Source organism: Esox lucius, chromosome 20, assembly GCF_011004845.1.
Source record: "Esox lucius isolate fEsoLuc1 chromosome 20, fEsoLuc1.pri, whole genome shotgun sequence".
Lineage (NCBI taxonomy): Eukaryota > Metazoa > Chordata > Actinopteri > Esociformes > Esocidae > Esox > Esox lucius.
In genome coordinates this window covers 25,445,972-25,463,577 of record NC_047588.1, presented here as the reverse complement: position 1 = coordinate 25,463,577, position 17,606 = coordinate 25,445,972, and the positions used below count along the sequence as shown (strand labels likewise).

Below are 17,606 nucleotides of genomic sequence, written 5' to 3'. Positions count from 1 at the left end.
GAAGTATTGGCTCTCCATATGACCTTAAAAACGAGGATTCCTCCTACCGCCTTCCATTTTCTGCTTGAAGGTCCTGGCTAATAACATGATTTTGATCATTTGATAAGTGATTCTTTGATGCTTTGGCTTGAGTGCATCTCTGACATCTTTGATATGTGACGTATAATTCAGCATGGCTTTCTAGGTGCCATGGAATTAACGGTCTGCCATCTCAATTTCTCTTACTAAAGGTCAAGATAAAGTGCCCAAACCTCTAATAATTCCAGTATCTATAGTTTTTCCCCCTACTGGCTCGTGTTGGTTCATCCCACTTCTCTGAATGACTCACGGTACAACAGGAACTTGCTGCGGTATTTCACCAAGGAACACAGTAAGCCTTTGGATGGGACTTTGAAATGGCCAAACTAAATTATTATTTTAAAGCAATAATGTCGCACTGTTGTGAATATTGTGTTCTAATTTTCTTTTCTTTTCCATAATAAAGTAGTACATTTAGACAAAGACATTTTTTAAATGAATAACTCTACAGCAAAAAATTTAGAAGATTGAGAAAGTTTTTTACAAGATTGAGAAAAAGATGAATGACCATGGTAGAGTCTGCATGGTAGCGTTTTAACTTGCATTTGTGGATGCAGCGCCATTTTTGGAAGTGTTCCTGAGCCCATGCAGTGATTTCCTCTACAGAATTGTGTCTGCAATGCAGTGCTGCCTGAGGGGCCGAAGAGCATGGCCATCCAATTTAGATTTTCCGGCCTTGTCCCTTGCATACAAAGATTTCTCTGGATTCTCTGAATCTTTTAATGATTTTATGCACTATAGATTATGAGATCCCCAAACTCTTTGCCAATTTTACATTGAGAAATGTTATTCTTAAATTGTTGCACTATTTGCCAACAGTTGGGGCATCAAAATCAAAGTGGGCAATAAAATGAATAAAACAATAAAATGTCTCAGTTTCAACATTTGATATTTTGTCTTTGTACTATTTTCTATTGTATATAGGGTTTAAATTATTTGCACATCATTGCATTCTGTTTTTATTTCAATTTTATGCAGCGTCCCACCTTTTTGAAAAACAGATTGTTATACAGATCAATATTATTATTAATAATAAGAAATGCATTCAGTTTTCAGTCATGTTGCACTGTATTACCATATTTCACAGTGCTTGGATATGTATATATTTTCTTCACAGAGAGGAGAGTAAGATAAGTAGACAAAGGAGAAAGAGGAGAGAAGGGGATGACATGTTGAATCAGGTGTTGCTGTAGTGATGCCTAGAGGTGTGTTTGTGTGTAACTAGAAGCTAGACTTTAGTATGACCCACAAATTGGTGTTGGAGAGGATTAAAGGGGATTGTAGTTGTAGTGAGGCCTAGATGTGGGTGTGTATGTATCCAGCTGATAGACTTTATTTTGACACATGGGTTTGGTCCAGCAAAATGAAGATGTTGGAGACCCTATATGGTGGATTTGGATTAGAGATCACAAATCAGGCAGCATCCTCAATCACCTTTCAGATACATTTATTTCCTGATGGGATGGTTTTATATTGATATTGGAGTTTACCTTGATTGCCCCCACATAACATGTTGTTGGACAGCAAACATTCCTATGATTGCACTTCCTAACCCTAACCTTAACTCCAGCACTGTAATATCTTACCAACCCCAATCCAAACCGTTTTCTGAATTGAACCCTGACCTTAACCTGAGTGATGTGATACCTAACCTTAAATTAAATTGTAATATGTCATATGTTTGTGTAAATCCATGATATTTTAGGTTTTATTAGTGTTCATAACATGTTCATAACAAGTTTTAGCAAATGTGTATCATATGTTCTACCTAAGGTAACATAACATACCATAAAAAGTGTGTCGCAGATTTATGTATAATGTTACATATTCCCTTGAGACCATGTTGCAATGTACACGTTCAAGTACAGACAACTTCGGCTAAACAGATTTAGCTTACATATGCAGACTGATTTAGTCTAAATGTTAATGTCAGTGGTTATTAACATTGTTCTGAAAGCTGGAGGCTATCACTCTAGCTTTCAGATTAGGCTATCATTCAAATAAATAACGAATCATGTAGATAAAGACTAATATTGAACAGGAAATACCAAATAGTTTATTTAGCAACAGTATGATGTGGAAGAACTTGCTAACATTAATAATTGCCAGGTCTCATCTGGTGAGGCATTGTTAACAAACAGACAAATGGCACAAATGGGAGTAAATTCATCTTGTTGGCAAAAATGGTGCCTAGTGAAGATTTTTTTTCTTGAATTTGTAGAAATCAAATGTCACATAAATATATTTGAGAAACACAATATTTGGGAGAGATACCTTCAGGAAGGATTTTCTTTAGTCCTTTATTCAAGAATATTACAGTTTTTTACAACTGCTTAAGCTTAATTCTAAAAACAGGACTAATTTCACCAAAACTCTACGCACAATACACACAGCCACACACGCAAGGTGCATTACACATTTTTTTGTGAACTTAAACACATTCAGAACTATACAACCATTTATAAAAACCCTATTTTGTCACTGTATGGCACAAACATGGTCCATATAATCTGATTCTGTTTGAACCTGTTATACACTGCCGTGCTCAATCTAAAACACTTTTAACATTTCTACTTTTCTAATGATAGAGTCAGTGTTAGATTTTTTGAGAAATATTGTTATTGAGTAAAGTACATTAATATATAGACCAAACACAACACAACACTGATTAAAATATTTATTTTTCTCCACATTGAAGAATCAATCAATAAATCCATGCATTTCCAAAGGTTGAATTTTGCACTGAAAATCAGAACAGAACATATTCTAAATAGGCTATGTCCTCCTGGCTGGATCTGGCCATAGCACTTCATCCACATCAGAGGCTATGTCCTCCCACAAGACAGCGAGGGAAGAATATTCTTGAATGGCGATTCCATCCTTGCACAGACCCTGCATCAATTTGGTTACAGGCCTCCTCCATGGCTTGAATGAGGGGTATCCCATGTATGTATCTCATCTGCTCTGCATCAATTTGGTTTTCTGCTGTGACGATGTCAGGTAGTCGGTCTCAGAATTTCTTTCGAATGGTATTCGGTAGAGTTGTTTCATCTGTATTTGATGTTTTTTTTTTAGGATTCAGAGAGACCTGATGGACATTATTGAAAACTGTTGCAGCAGTATATCTGCTGAGGTTGAGGTGAACTCTCTGTCCAGCCTCTCTCAATGTTAACCCATGGTTTACAACATCATCCACATCCTCCTCCAGGTCTACCTCTTCTTCTCCGTACTCGTCTTCCTCCACAGGCTCCCCCTCTCATCCTCGCTCTCCCTCTCCCGCTTACTGTAATGTTATCTTTCCATTTTTGCTGAAAACTGGTAAACAATCACCATTTGCCCTTTTATAGTATTTACGTGTAATTGGTGAATTTACAGTTAAGAACCAATGTGTCTGTACACCTGATGGTCATGTTTGATCAGTTGGTTCGTATATGTGATGTTTTGAAAGGCAGTGTCTAGAAATGGCAAAGATGTGTTAGATATCATTTTAGATTTCTGTGTCTATTTCTGTGTAGAGAAGTGTGTTTAGTGTATTGCAAAACACCGTGAGGCTGAGAATGTGCTCATAGCTGTGCAGATCTGCGCTGAGGTTTTCCTCCTTGAGTGTCAGGGTTCACAAACTCAGTGTTATTTTTAGTGGGTAAGCAATTATAAAAAAAACTGTACATTTTTACATTCTGTAAAGGAGAGGGCGCCCTCTAGAGGTGGAGTTAAAGACATTGGCAATAGTAGAACCTCACTCCAACTTATCTTCAAAAGTTGTCAGTCCTCGAAGTCCCATCAGCAATCAAAGGTTTGACTTCTATCCATGGTGGCACGGTTACTGTCAATTCTGCGGATTGTGAGTGGGGATGAACTCACAGAATTAGAGTGGGAATATTGAGCATGTCTATTAGGCAAACTGGGCAATATGAGGGCTTGTTGGGAGGGACAGGGGGAGGAGGTTCTGTGTTTGGGAGGGAGGGGTGGAGCAAGGCAGGAGCTTGGGATCTGACACTCTTCAGACGACATCTGCGTGAAATAAAGTCAGTGAGAGATAAATGTGAAAACGGTGAAAAAGCCTCTCAAGAACATACATCCTTGTACAAACACACACACACATACGTACTCTCTTCATAGAGGCCAGTCTTTCCATTACTAGCTGTACATCCTCCAGGTCATCGTCCTCCTCCTCCTCATCCTCCTCTACCTCGCTGACTGGCAGGTAAGGCTCCACCAGGACAGACTCTGTTCCTCTGATGTCACAGCGACAGTAGGGGCAGGAATGTCCATCTGATTTCTGCAATAGATGGCACTATCAACCCCAAATACTACAGACCTGTGTAGCTTATGTGGGGAGCGTTATTGTCTTAAAGCTAGGAGGATGTCGAGGAATCTGTGGTACAGAACAGAGTTTAGTTACAGCCCATCTGTGACAGTATGTTCCCCTGGATGATACAGGTTTGTAGTTCAATCAAGAGCATTCTTGGGCAGATGTATTTTCCAATGTTGAAAGTACAATAGTTATAAAATGTAGCGCATGCTATTTGCATGACTGTATACTTAGAGTAAAGCAAGTTATTCAGCATACCAAATACAGATCGAGCACTTAACCTGGTTTCCATTGGCACTATTCTAGAGGTCTAGCAAGTGGAAACTAAAACGGTAAGTCTCCGTGTGAAGCGTGAGGAGGATGTGTGCTCTGACACAGGAAGTCCTAACCCACGTCGTAGGACCAGTTAGCCAACAAACCTGCTCTACATACACTCAAATCTACGCTGACTGATGTGCGGTTGGCTGACTCACTGACTGACAAATGGATGGACGGACTAGTCTACTGCCTAACTGAAAAACTGAAGCAATAACTAATTGTACTCACTAACTGTTTGATTAACTAAGTAACTGATTGGCATCCTCCAGCCATTGTTGACATTCTGCATATGATGCTGAATTATGCACTGAATTCACTGAGCTCCAGCACAGTAGGTTTATTCTCAGGACTGCCATAACTCCATAGAAGAAGTAGCTAGTTGGTTAATTTGACTGAGACCTTGGACAGTGATATACAGCTCTGGAAAAAATTAAGAGGCCACTGCACCTTTTTATTTCCTTTCCAAAAAAGTCAAGAAGTTTTTTTTGAGTGAGGAACAGATGGGTTCAAATTAAGCGACCACCGCAAACTGAACACTTCTGTTCCTCACTCAAAACTCTCCTTTTCAACTTTTTTGGAAAGGAAAGAAAAAGGCACAGTGGTCTCTTAATTTTTTCCCTGCGATGTAGTATCATTTGGCACCACCCACCATGTATAGCTTTACCATACTTCTGTTAGCAATGGTACGTGACTGTCTGTTAGTGCATGAACATATGTGGCGGCGCAACAAGGCTCTGTTGATGAAGTTAGTCACTGTGTTTCTGTACCTGCCAGCCTGAGAGACAGGGTTGGCACAGCAGATGACCACAAGGCTGGATACGTGTGTCCTTGTCCCTCTCTGTGCAGATCTTACACAGCTGGAACGTACTGCCCATATCACAGTACATCTCATACTGCTCCTCAGACACTTTGACCTTTCCTCTCTGTGCTGGTTCACACAGGCTGGTGAGGTCCGGGTTCACATCACGTCCGTCAGGGTACACGTAACTGCGGACACGCAACACAGAATTACAACGTGCTGTGCGAGAAAGGGTTATGGATGCAAGTGTTTTGCGTGTCTGTGTGTGTTTGGTTTTTCTGTGTGTGTGGACCAGGTTGGAGCATTTTGTGAATTTAGGTTTAGGGATTAGGATAGAGATGATGTGGCTTTATGGTTACGGTAGGGGTTTGAGTAAGCTTAATGGTTAGTAAAAAATTATTATTTTCAATGGGAATGCATTTTGTCTCAACAAGTATGGAATAACATAACTTTGTTTCTGTGTTTGTGTGTGTGTTTTCTCACCAGCCCTCCTTAAAGCCTTGGTTGAGGGCCTGGTAGAGCGGGGTATTCTGGGGGATGGTCTGTACAATGCTACCATCACCAGTCACATGACCGATGGCCCACTGACCCATTTTCGTGCAGCTCAGACGGAAGATGTAGCTGGAACGTGGAAACATCTTAATTAGAGTTTGACAACATCTAGGTATAATTCTTTGCAATCACATAATTATTTCAGTTTAATTAAAATTAGTACCCCACCTATTAAGGATCAGGAATAAAATTGAAAGTTTAGGGAAAAAATCAGGAAAACTAAAGTTTCAGGCTTTGGAAATGACAGACATAAGTGGGAGAGAACAAATACAAGTTTTACTCTCTCAGATCTCTCCTGCCAACGAATGCACTATGCTTGCAGCATTTTGAAATCAGCTATGCACAAGTTAAAAACATCCTAGGAAACACGGTGAACAGAACAGGTGAAGCCTGCGCCGATCAACAACATGATTCTAAATCGTGACTTTCTAAAGGACTAGATGAAACGAAAGTTCAGGCACCTATTAAGTCACCTCAGCCCATAACAGCACCCTCTTCTCTTCTATGTCCATCCCTACCCTTCTCTTCTCTTCTATGTCCATCCCTACCCTTCTCTTCTATGTCCATCCCATCCCTTCTCTTCTCTTCTATGTCCATCCCATCCCTTCTCTTCTATGTCCATCCCTACCCTTCTCTTCTCTTCTATGTCCATCCCTACCCTTCTCTTCTATGTCCATCCCTACCCTTCTCTTCTATGTCCATCCCATCCCTTCTCTTCTCTTCTATGTCCATCCCATCCCTTCTCTTCTATGTCCATCCCATCCCTTCTCTTCTCTTCTATGTCCATCCCATCCCTTCTCTTCTCTTCTATGTCCCTACCCTTCTCTTCTCTTCTATGTCCATCCCATCCCTTCTCTTCTCTTCTATGTCCCTACCCTACCCTTCTCTTCTATGTCCATCCCTACCCTTCTCTTCTCTTCTATGCCCATCCCTACCCTTCTCTTCTCTTCTATGCCCATCCCTACCCTTCTCTTTTCTTTCCAGCCATCTACTCTCTCTCTCTCTCTCAAAACACCCCAAACCCCACACTCTCTCCTGTACTCACCTCCCAGGTCGGTACAGGTAGTGTTTGAGACGTGCTTTAACCTGGTCGTAGGTAAGAAAAGCCATGTATCCGGGGTGGGTAACTGCTAACTGGTTCCAGTTCCTGAGCAGAGACTTCCAGGGCTGACAGGAGTTGGGAAGAAATATGTACAATTACTTTGGGGGGTTTTCACACCTTGGAATGGCTTTTTTATTTAGTGGGAGACAGAAATAATGGATTAGATATCTTGGTACTTGGCAGACTGCAGGTTCAGGAAGTAAATTATATGTGAGCTGTCTAGTTTGCTGTGATTTGAGGCTACTAATAACAGGCCTAATACCCTACATATAAAAGGATTACATTCATTTAGTTGTCAAACAAACAATGTCAAATTGAACTTTTTTTATCCGAAACCATCCAAAATGTAGAGGTACAGGGGGATGCCATAGTTGGTGCCCAGGTAGACATTCCAGTTAACAAAATACCTTTCCGGCTCAGGGTTTTGATCTAGGAACCTTTGATAACTGGTTAGATGGCCTAAGTGCTACAACATCTACTGCTGTATTGATCACATGTACCTGGAATAGTCGAGTGAAGATGTCAAACTCAAACACTGTGATGTGGTCACTGCACGTGAGGTCTAAAGTGGACTTTAGAGCCATGGTCTCCATCCCCTCCTCAAAGCTATGTACGCTACGGAGATGCTGCTTAAAATGGTTCCACGGGACGATACACCTGAGAGGGAGAGGAAGAGAAAGTGGGAGGGAAGGGAAGAATGAGAGTGAAGAAGAGAAAGAAATTAAAAAAGAAAAAAGTCACAAGACAAGAAAAACCCTTTGTTTATCTTCATATAAACAGTCTCATTGGTTAAGTCAAGCCCACCTTCCTTTTTCCTTTCTCCTTCTGCTATAACCCAACCCAAAGCCCCACACACTAACTTTGTTCCAAATGCTCGCCTCCAGAACTCTTTGGCCTCTGTTTTATTCAGCCTGTAGGTGTCACCTTGAAAACGGCCCTCTGGAAACAAGGCCTTTAACTCCCAGAGCATGTGGCTGAAGAGAAGGGACAGCTTGGTCAAGTTCCTCCTGGGAACAATAGAAAATAACATTCTGCTATTCTGAGCTTTTGACAGTTCAGCAACAAGGGTGTTAGGGAATGCTTTACAGAAAATAGCTTCAAATTCAACACAGTGGCAATTAAAAATGGACAGTGTGTTCTTTCATTACTGTGTGTAGTGTCAAATGCCCAAAATAACATGACATGCAACATTTCATAAGAATTTCACTACGTGCCCTGTGACATACTTCAAAGCTGAACATCTCATTAACAAAATCACACAGGCTTAATGTACACAAGAAAGTGGAAACAGGATGTCACAGTATTGCTTTTCCTGTCCTGGCTTACTGGTGCTGCAAAAATAAAATTCTGTCAGCAACTTGACCAAGCAACAAACTGATAGGTTACAGATTGTGTGATTTAACCCTTGTGATTCTACATTTGTATCTCTCAAAGATATAACGATCTGGCAACAAACACCTCATAGTGTTTAACATCAACTGCAATCTCTATCATCCTCTTCAAAAGGATGCCACCATCCCTTACATCTTAGATGGCCATGTCCATCTCTTACTTTGCACCACAATTATCTGTCACATCCTGCCAATGGAGGATCTCTATCGACAGTAAAGCACTGAAGCACAACACCTACGGTGGAAATTGTACATTAAAAAAGTGCATGCATGGCATCTGTCTGACATGGCGCAACATAGGAAACTGTAACATCATGAAACATTTATGGGCAAAAAGGTGAAGACACCAATTCACTGCCAAAATGTAAAGCATGGTGTGTTCATCTGATTGAAAAACAAATCATTTAAAAACAAGGTTACCTTTAAACATACATTTCTAAACCAAAAACAGTGCACTGTGTACAAGTATTGCACCCAGATTGACTCCAAACCAGAACCGTGCCTCACGGTTCGCAAACAATCCATTTTTGAACAACTTTTTAAATTAACTACAGGGTCACGATTAGATTTCCCAGAGTGACTCGTTTTTACAGTAGACCACAATGAATAAAACTGGAATAACATGTGGTAAGTCTCCCCCTTCTAAAACCCAGGTGATGCCTGGCAGTCATTCTGCTGAAATGACCCCCCCACCACCTCGGTGATACGGCGGTCCACTCCAAGACCACTCAACTGTGTCCCACTCCCAGAGTGCACGAAACCTTGGCGTGACCCCAGACAACTGCAAACATCACGCCATTGAGTTGCTTATGCTGGTCCACACTCTAGCAAGTTCACAGAGCATGACCTCTCCTCATACGAGGAGTGTGGCCATATCTCTGGACTACTGCAACTCTCTGTTGGAACCTATTTAGACTGCATCAATTGTGTTGAACACAGTTTAATTTAAATGTCATTAACATAATATGTAAATATAAATGTCAGTTCACACAAGTAATCAGAAATGTACTGTATTGAATGTTGTTTTCCTGCTAACCAACTCGGTGCTCTCTATGGCACTGTTGCTTGTGATTGCATAATTACTTCAGTGTCAGTGTGACATTTGTTTCTTGCTTCCCAATAAAAAAAATCATCGGAATCTGATTGTGGAGCTGGAAGAACTTACAGAAACAGACTTTCTATGTCACAGCTCATTCCACTCCAGTACACATTCACCGAGACATCGTCTTCAGACCTCAGCAGCTGCCGAGAGTATCAGTCAAAAGTGTCCTACGCCTATTTACACTCAAGTGGCATCAAGTCTCGTTCATCTAAATAAAACCATTCTGGTGTAAAAAACGACACCGGTTGCGCTCTCTATCTATGCCTTCAAATGTTATTTTCTAACTACAATAGTTGTAAAAAAACAACTGTCACATCAGATGGTATAATTACATACAGTACACAGCCCCGATTCCAGTATCAATTTTCCCCCCAAATATAGAACCCTGCTCTAAAGATTAAGACTTTGAAAAGCACTGCATTATCCCATGCCTACAATGTTTTCATTCATTTAGAAGCAGAGGCCATAAACAAATCATAAACAAATCTCACAAGGATCAGAAACCGCAAGTTCCCAGCTCCAAACTTTTCACCAGAACTCCGTTGTTCGTTTGACAAATAAATTAAGTTAATGTAATGTATTGATATTATATTAACCCTATTATTAGTAGCCCTAATTTACAGCTAATTCGACAGCTCACATATCATTCACTACCTGAACCTGCAGTCTGTCAAGTTCCAAGATTATCCCTCTATTTTCAACTTTATTGGTTTACAAAGCCAGTTCTAACACAATAGTTGGCAATAATTTCAATAATATTGTCCCTTTCTCTGTGATTAGCACATTTAGTCTCCTACTATGTGATAACCATCTTTGGGGTTGAGAAAAATGCTTCAAAACTTCTCCAAAACCTTTTCAGGTAGTTTGACCAGACAAATGTATGTCAGGAGTAACTGATAATTAATAATACTATTAGTATAACACTATTTACAAATATCTTTCTAACATTACTAAATGTCCTTTATTAATGCTTCTTTAACAAGGGTTATAATTAAATGCTTGCTAACATATGCAAGTAAGACACACTAGTTATTGTCTTATTAATTCACTTGATGCTAGCGTAACATAATGAAAATAGTACTGTATAGATCTGTAGGGAACAATTTTGACAACAAAATGCAAAAATAGGGTGTGTAGATTTTCACTCCCCACTGCTCATTTTGTTATTCATGATTTCCTTTGAAAATAAAAATGTTTTCACCACCCTGAAACAAAGACCCATACGGCCTCTCTCTGTGATCTGTATACCAGTGTCTACGGCCTCTCTCTGTGATCTGTGTGCCAGTGTCTACGGCCTCTCTCTGTGATCTGTATACCAGTGTCTACGGCCTCTCTCTGTGATCTGTATACCAGTGTCTACGGCCTCTCTCTGTGATCTGTATGCCAGTGTCCAAGGCCTCTCTCCGTGATCTGTATACCAGTGTCTACGGCCTCTCTCCGTGATCTGTATACCAGTGTCTACGGCCTCTCTCCGTGATCTGTATACCAGTGTCTACGGCCTTTCTCCGTGATCTGTATACCAGTGTCTACGGCCTTTCTCCGTGATCTGTATACCAGTGTCTACGGCCTCTCTCCGTGATCTGTATACCAGTGTCTACGGCCTCTCTCCGTGATCTGTATACCAGTGTCTACGGCCTCTCTCCGTGATCTGTATACCAGTGTCTACGGCCTCTCTCCGTGATCTGTATACCAGTGTCTACGGCCTCTCTCCGTGATCTGTATACCAGTGTCTACGGCCTCTCTCCGTGATCTGTATACCAGTGTCTACGGCCTCTCTCCCTGATCTGTATACCAGTGTCTACGGCCTCTCTCCGTGATCTGTATACCAGTGTCTACGGCCTCTCTCCGTGATCTGTATGCCAGTGTCTACGGCCTCTCTCCGTGATCTGTATGCCAGTGTCTACGGCCTCTCTCCGTGATCTGTATACCAGTGTCTACGGCCTCTCTCCGTGATCTGTATACCAGTGTCTACGGCCTCTCTCCGTGATCTGTATGCCAGTGTCTACGGCCTCTCTCCGTGATCTGTATGCCAGTGTCTACGGCCTCTCTCCGTGATCTGTATGCCAGTGTCTACGGCCTCTCTCCGTGATCTGTGTGCCAGTATTAGTACAATAAAGCCTCAGTTTCAATCCATTCTCCTTCTGTGATATTAGTAGTCTTAACAGGGCAGGTTTTGGATCCAAACTAACTTGGATTCACTCCTTTTAAAATACCAACATCCAGTTAACAGCACATGACAATAATAATAGATTTTTCTTTTAGCTTTAGTCTGACCCTAAAATGCCATTTAGGCTTTTTGCATTTGTTTAAATACAGCTGAATTTTGGTAACTGGATATTTTTCCATACTCCAAGAATTTTAGGCCTGCTATAATACAGACCTAACATAAAATACCTTTCTTTAAGTAATGGCAGTGGCGTCGTTAGGCCTGGACATCCGGGGCACCTCTGAGTAATGGTATATAATATAAAATATAGGACTTCCTTAAAACCAGCGCCAATGGATTTTATCTGTTTTATCAGTCTGTTTTATCAGTGGTTATGGACTGGCTGCTCAGATGAATTTATAGTAGAGCAAAAAAAGTCACCTTAATTGTTATGATTACACCATGACAGAACTAGTTATGGGTGTCACGATATACTGATGTTGACCATGATATTTAAAAAATGAAATATTGATATCATGTTAATAATACACATATGATAATATCGTATTCACTGTATTTTTTCCTTTTAGTTTTTCTATAGCTTACTCATGGACAAACAATGCATACACTTAAACGTCTGGACCTAAACACTGCCGTTAGAATTAGCCTATTGACTCGGAGTTAGGCCTTGTGGATCTTTTGTTTATTAGTTTACCTGGTTGCCTTTTCCCTATCCATTAAGTGTAATTGTTCTTTTTTTATGCTTTTACTTTTTTTCATTTTTACACTCATATTTTGAATGTAATTAATTTGCCAAAAAAGAGATAAAAAACACACAATAAACAAAGTTGGAGATTCATTTGACTATTGCGATGAAATCGTTATTGTGAATTATTTTGGACACAATAATCGTGTAGTGACAATCTGATATCGTGACAGCCCTAATCTAGTTAAAAAAAATAATATATATAAACACATTTTGTGTGTACAATGGTTCTGGTACAACAATATCATTTAAGGACTTTTTTGAATAACGCTAAACTATTTGTAAACCTTCCATTTTGGGCTAGATGTGTAACAAAATATACAGGTGAATTAGTCATACACCAGGTGGTGAAATAGTCATACACCAGGTGGTGAAATAGTCATACACCAGGAGCAACCGAGTAGGCATATGGTCTGGGGGGGTCCAACTTTCCTGCAATTCTTCCCAATTTGACATACCTATTTTGCGTATCTACTGTAAACACAAATCAGTCATTCAGATAATGCAATGGATATTACTTTCCAATAGCAGTTCAGATCAATTCAGTTCAGGTCACATGAAGAACAACACATATTAAGTACATATCACTGTATTTGAGAATATAATCAAACAACAGACTGAATACCAGATATCTAATTGACATGGGAAAAACAGATTGTAGACCAGCAGAAAACTGAATAAACAACTTTTAACACAGAGCACTGTAATATATATTAACATAACATGTTCAGAACGGCATTATATATAATTTATATATCTATTAATGCTCCAGATGTGAAGGACATGTACTACCACTTTGTTAATGATGCCAAATGTCCCCAGCAACTACATGAATTTATTAACGATTACATTTCAGTCTATGGCTTTCAGTCTCAACATTAGAGCTAGCCCTCATGAAGTGGCTGCAAAATACACATTGCTATTGTGAGAAAGAAATCTGAGATAGCTAGCTTGCTAGTATTTTGTTTGTAACTAGTTGTTAGCTAGCAAATACAATCCAAAGCTATGATTGTATATGTAAAACATGGACTGCATTAATAGAGGATTACAATGGTGACACAGAGTTACCCAACATTTGGTAATCAATTTCAGAGAACAATGAAGTGTAAAAACAAGCTTGCTCTCAGTCTTAGTTGGTTGATGTTTCACAGGACTTTTGACAATCCAGCCATATCTGACAGCTAATATCCCTCTGCTAGGGCATTGCAGCAGGGTTGACTAGACAACAAGAACCTAAGTTTGCTACGGTAATGCTTTAGTTGCTAGAGGAACTGTGCTTTGTAACATTAGGCTAGCTAGCCACAAAATGAAGTTGGTATTGCAAATTATTTAGCTTTTACTGCAAATTAAAATTCAAGGGCAAATAACTAAGCAATAAACTTACTGCTAATATTAAGAATGTAGCTGATATCTACTGCTAGCTAATATTTGCCATTCAAGTTTTATTAATCGAGGTCTGCCGCTCAAAGTCAGCTTCTCTTTCTTGCAATCTGAGACAGGGTACAGGTTGAACCATGAAACAGATTAATGGAGAACTTTTTCCTTAAAAAGCAAAAGGAAAGTATTTACAAACTGGGAATAAGAGCAGGAGAATACAACAACCACAACAATAATATCACTGTTTATGTATAAGCTAAAAATCAAATAATAAAAATTATACTAAGGGGACATTTGGCTTCAAAATATTACCCAAACAGACACCAAAGCAATGTAATTTTAACTCGAGAGAGGTTTTTAAATAAAATTTCTAAGATTGCCTGTCCAGTTGAGGATAAGAATAATGTTTTAAATAATGTCTTTTAAAGCTGTCCTGTTGTAAACATTATACCAACAAGGTTTTTTATACAAAATGACAGAAATATAGTTTGACAAGCAAAAAAAATCTCCCATAAAATAATTTCTTAGAAATATAGAAACTCTCAATTTAGTATTAATTTTAAGTTTTTTAAATATTGACGTGTTGGAGAAATGTAACACGTTTTCGACAATTTGTATGAGAAGACTGTTCTCAATGGTCTGGGACTTTTCAAGACATAGGTCAAACCATGGATAGTTAATTTAAAGGAAAAGCCATAATGTAGGTTAATAATTTAGAAAATATTGTCTTTATCATTCTTATTCCATTCTTAAAGATTTAGGTTTCTTAATTTAACGGAAGGTATAATACATGGTTTCAAAATAAAAGGGTAGCCTGAATTGTAGGAGAGACCGGGGATGGTTATACACCTAGTATATAACCACTTAGTATATTTCGCAGCATGAGGATATTGCAAAACTCTTCAAAATTAGGAGAAACCCAAAAGTCTTTGGTTGAAACTGGGAGCACTGAACATCTGCAGTGAACATACTCTGTCCAACTGTGACGACCAGCCTTATTGTGCCGGTCTACTGCTCTAGTGCACTCTCTGTTCTTTGGTGTCAAAACTTATCATAGACTTTGATTAATTGCATTAACACTATTTAACAAGTTTGCTACAACTGAGTGTGCTTTAGCATTGTCTGAATGGAGAGTTGAATGTTTGACTAACCATGTGTAACATGCCCTCCCAGACCACTAGAGAGGGTGGCAGGTGGATGGGACATATCTAGGGCTGGACTTCAAGCTGACTGAAGCTGGCTAGTTTTAGAAAACACCTCCTAAATAGTATACCCCTCTGCTATGTACAGTAATTTAGACTTTCTTCTAAAAAACATAACCAAGATGTTTGAGAAATATAATTATCATATATTTTAAAATAAGAACATATTTCTTACATCATTTCAGGAGTTGCTTCAGTAAACGTCAGAAGCTAGAATGTAAAAAGTTATTATCCAACACATCCGGAAATGATATGGACGTTACAGCTATAACCCTAAAAAGAATACTGTCCAGAAAATAAACAAATCAATTATAGTTTCAAGATGATCCCATGTAAGCTACGTTTAAAATATTAAGTTTTAGATGTTAAATGTCCTAGTCAGGCATATCCAGCATACATGATGCATGGTGATTTCGGTCCTAACTGTTACCCCAACCCATCCTGAATGGCTGTGAATAAAATGTCTTTCCATGTGTCATTTTTCCAATGGTGCTGTCTCACTGGAGTTACATAATAAATGCTTGATTAAAACCGAATGGGTAAGAAAACATGAACAATGTGATTAAAGGCAAGTAAGGAGGGTGAAGAACAATGTGATTACATAAGAGCCAAATCCTACTGCAGCTGAACCCACACGACTTGTTAACTTTTCGTCTAGGCTGACCGACCCCAAAATATATTCAGCCATGCGATGTTCTGTTTTACCTGTAGCTGGACGTTTCCTCAAACATCTTATCTCGTCCCTCTTTAAACAGCAGCAAGGCCCGGTTTGTCTTATCCAGCAGGTGTCTTGTGTGGATTGTCAGGTACTCCCCCTCATCTTCCCTGGGCGCCTGCACCCCTGTCCCAGGTCCCCGGTGTGGTTCCCAAACTTGGGAAAGCAATTTGGCCGTCTCAGAGACCAAACCAGGAAGATACGGGGGGCTGTTCCTCAGGCCCAGTCTGGGGTTCGTACACAACCCATGCAGCTTATCCAGCCTCTTCAGGGCTTTGTCCACTAGACGCCGGTTAGAGGCACTCGAGAGCTGGAAGGTGGACTTTGGCCAGTTGTCAGATCCCAGCCTCGTCCCTCCTGTGGCCATTGTCTAAAAGAAAGATGCCAGTTTGATGTGTTTGTCCAAGTTGAATCTGTTCAATACAGTCTGTTAGTTTATGCCTGTCGGTTTTGTCTATGATAGTCAAATGAGGAAGTGGTCTGTCAGTCTGAAATCAATACTTGGCCAGTTGGTGAATGTTGTCATTTTCTTCTTATGACTTCAAAGCTTGACTTGAACATCAGTTGATCCGGTGTACTGGGTTCCCCAACAATCAAATGAAATCAGGTAATCCAGAGATGTTCAAAGTGCGGTGGTTTACCATAGTTCTAGAGTAGAGAGGAGTCCTGTGGTTCAGAAAGGATGAAAGATAAAGCGCCTTGTCCAGAAAAGTAATACAAAAATCTAATTCCTAAATCGTCAATAACTTTGGTCAGTTCTCCACCACTAGCCTACAGCTTCAGTGTTCCCTTTAACACACAACTATTGACATTCATTTACAGTGTCACGAAGAAAAACACTGAAAGAGAAAAAGTGATGGCAGAACAAGGCAGAAAAACAACAACCACTATCCATTCCTGAACACTCAACTCCCGTTCCACCCCTCTGTCCTCTGTTCACCCTGTCTTACTCACCACGTTACACTCTCATCCCCAGGCACTCTCCTGCCCCCTGCGTGTGGCCCAACGCTGTTCTCATCTGTAACATGCAAATAGGGTGTGCCTTCATTTATCGAAAACATGGGTGTTACAGGCTACCTATTTAAACTCTTCTTAGAGAGGAAAATTGCTATATATAAGAATGCTTTGTTCTTGGTCTGGCTGAGCCTTTCTTTGTTTCTCTGTCCGTTTTTCTCTTTGTCTTCTCTCTCTCTCTCTCTCTCTCTCTTACTGTTTCTTTGATGGGTTTCCGGGGTTGCAGCCAGACAAACAGGTTTACAGTCTTTTGTGTGTAAAGGCAGATTGAGGCAGAGTGAGAAAGGTGTGGGCTTAGAGGTAACGGACTACTTAGAAATAAGGGGGGAGGAAACAGTGGATACCCACAAGGAGTGTATTGTAGACAGAATACAGTGAGTAGAGAAAAAGGTAGAGAACAAAGGTTTGAAAGTGAGAGAACTGAAAAAAAAAGGACTAAGTAGTGGAAACTACAGTAAAGCTAGAAGACGTCAGACAGATGCAGAACACTTTAAACTGTGGGGCAGCGATGTTGTTCATCAAGCGCATTTACTGATAAGAATGACTTAATTATCCTTGGGTTAGTTTAAGCGATTCTAGTCGATTTGTCTGAAATTAAATAATGTATTTGTTAAATCAATTATATTTTTTTATTGAATTAAATCCTAAAATTACTTTCAACACTACATATCCATGCACATTGAATATGGAGCAATGAGTAACAGCTGATAAGAGGTGTGGCTTATTAGGGTT

At 39.8% G+C, this 17,606-nt stretch overlaps 1 protein-coding gene across 2 annotated transcripts; it reads right to left on the bottom strand.

The window, feature by feature from the left end:
* Positions 1-2,984: 2,984 nt before the first annotated feature.
* Positions 2,985-17,269, bottom strand: cblc (Cbl proto-oncogene C, E3 ubiquitin protein ligase). Of its 2 annotated transcripts, XM_010894131.3 has the most exons (9): positions 16,815-17,269; positions 15,851-16,526; positions 8,022-8,168; positions 7,662-7,818; positions 7,105-7,226; positions 5,991-6,128; positions 5,476-5,695; positions 4,187-4,357; positions 2,985-4,089 (listed from the first exon to the last, which is right to left on the bottom strand). In XM_010894131.3, the coding sequence occupies exons 2-9, from the start codon at positions 16,225-16,227 to the stop codon at positions 3,859-3,861; spliced, it is 1,563 nt and encodes a 520-aa protein (XP_010892433.2). In that variant the 5' UTR covers positions 16,228-16,526; positions 16,815-17,269; the 3' UTR covers positions 2,985-3,858. The 2 variants fall into 2 exon arrangements, with proteins under 2 accessions (XP_010892433.2, XP_034144561.1); XM_034288670.1 differs by lacking the exon at positions 16,815-17,269 and having other exon boundaries at positions 15,851-16,795.
* Positions 17,270-17,606: the final 337 nt, after the last annotated feature.

Excerpts from the sequence above, each read along its gene's own strand:
- cblc (XM_010894131.3), bottom strand. The coding sequence starts at position 16,227 with ATGGCCACAGGAGGGACGAGGCTGGGATCTGACAACTGGCCAAAGTCC. Across the intron at positions 7,227-7,661 it reads TCTTCACTCGACTATTCCAG|CCCTGGAAGTCTCTGCTCAG; the intron begins GTACATGTGATC and ends AACTCCTGTCAG. Across the intron at positions 6,129-7,104 it reads TACCTGTACCGACCTGGGAG|CTACATCTTCCGTCTGAGCT; the intron begins GTGAGTACAGGA and ends TCCACGTTCCAG.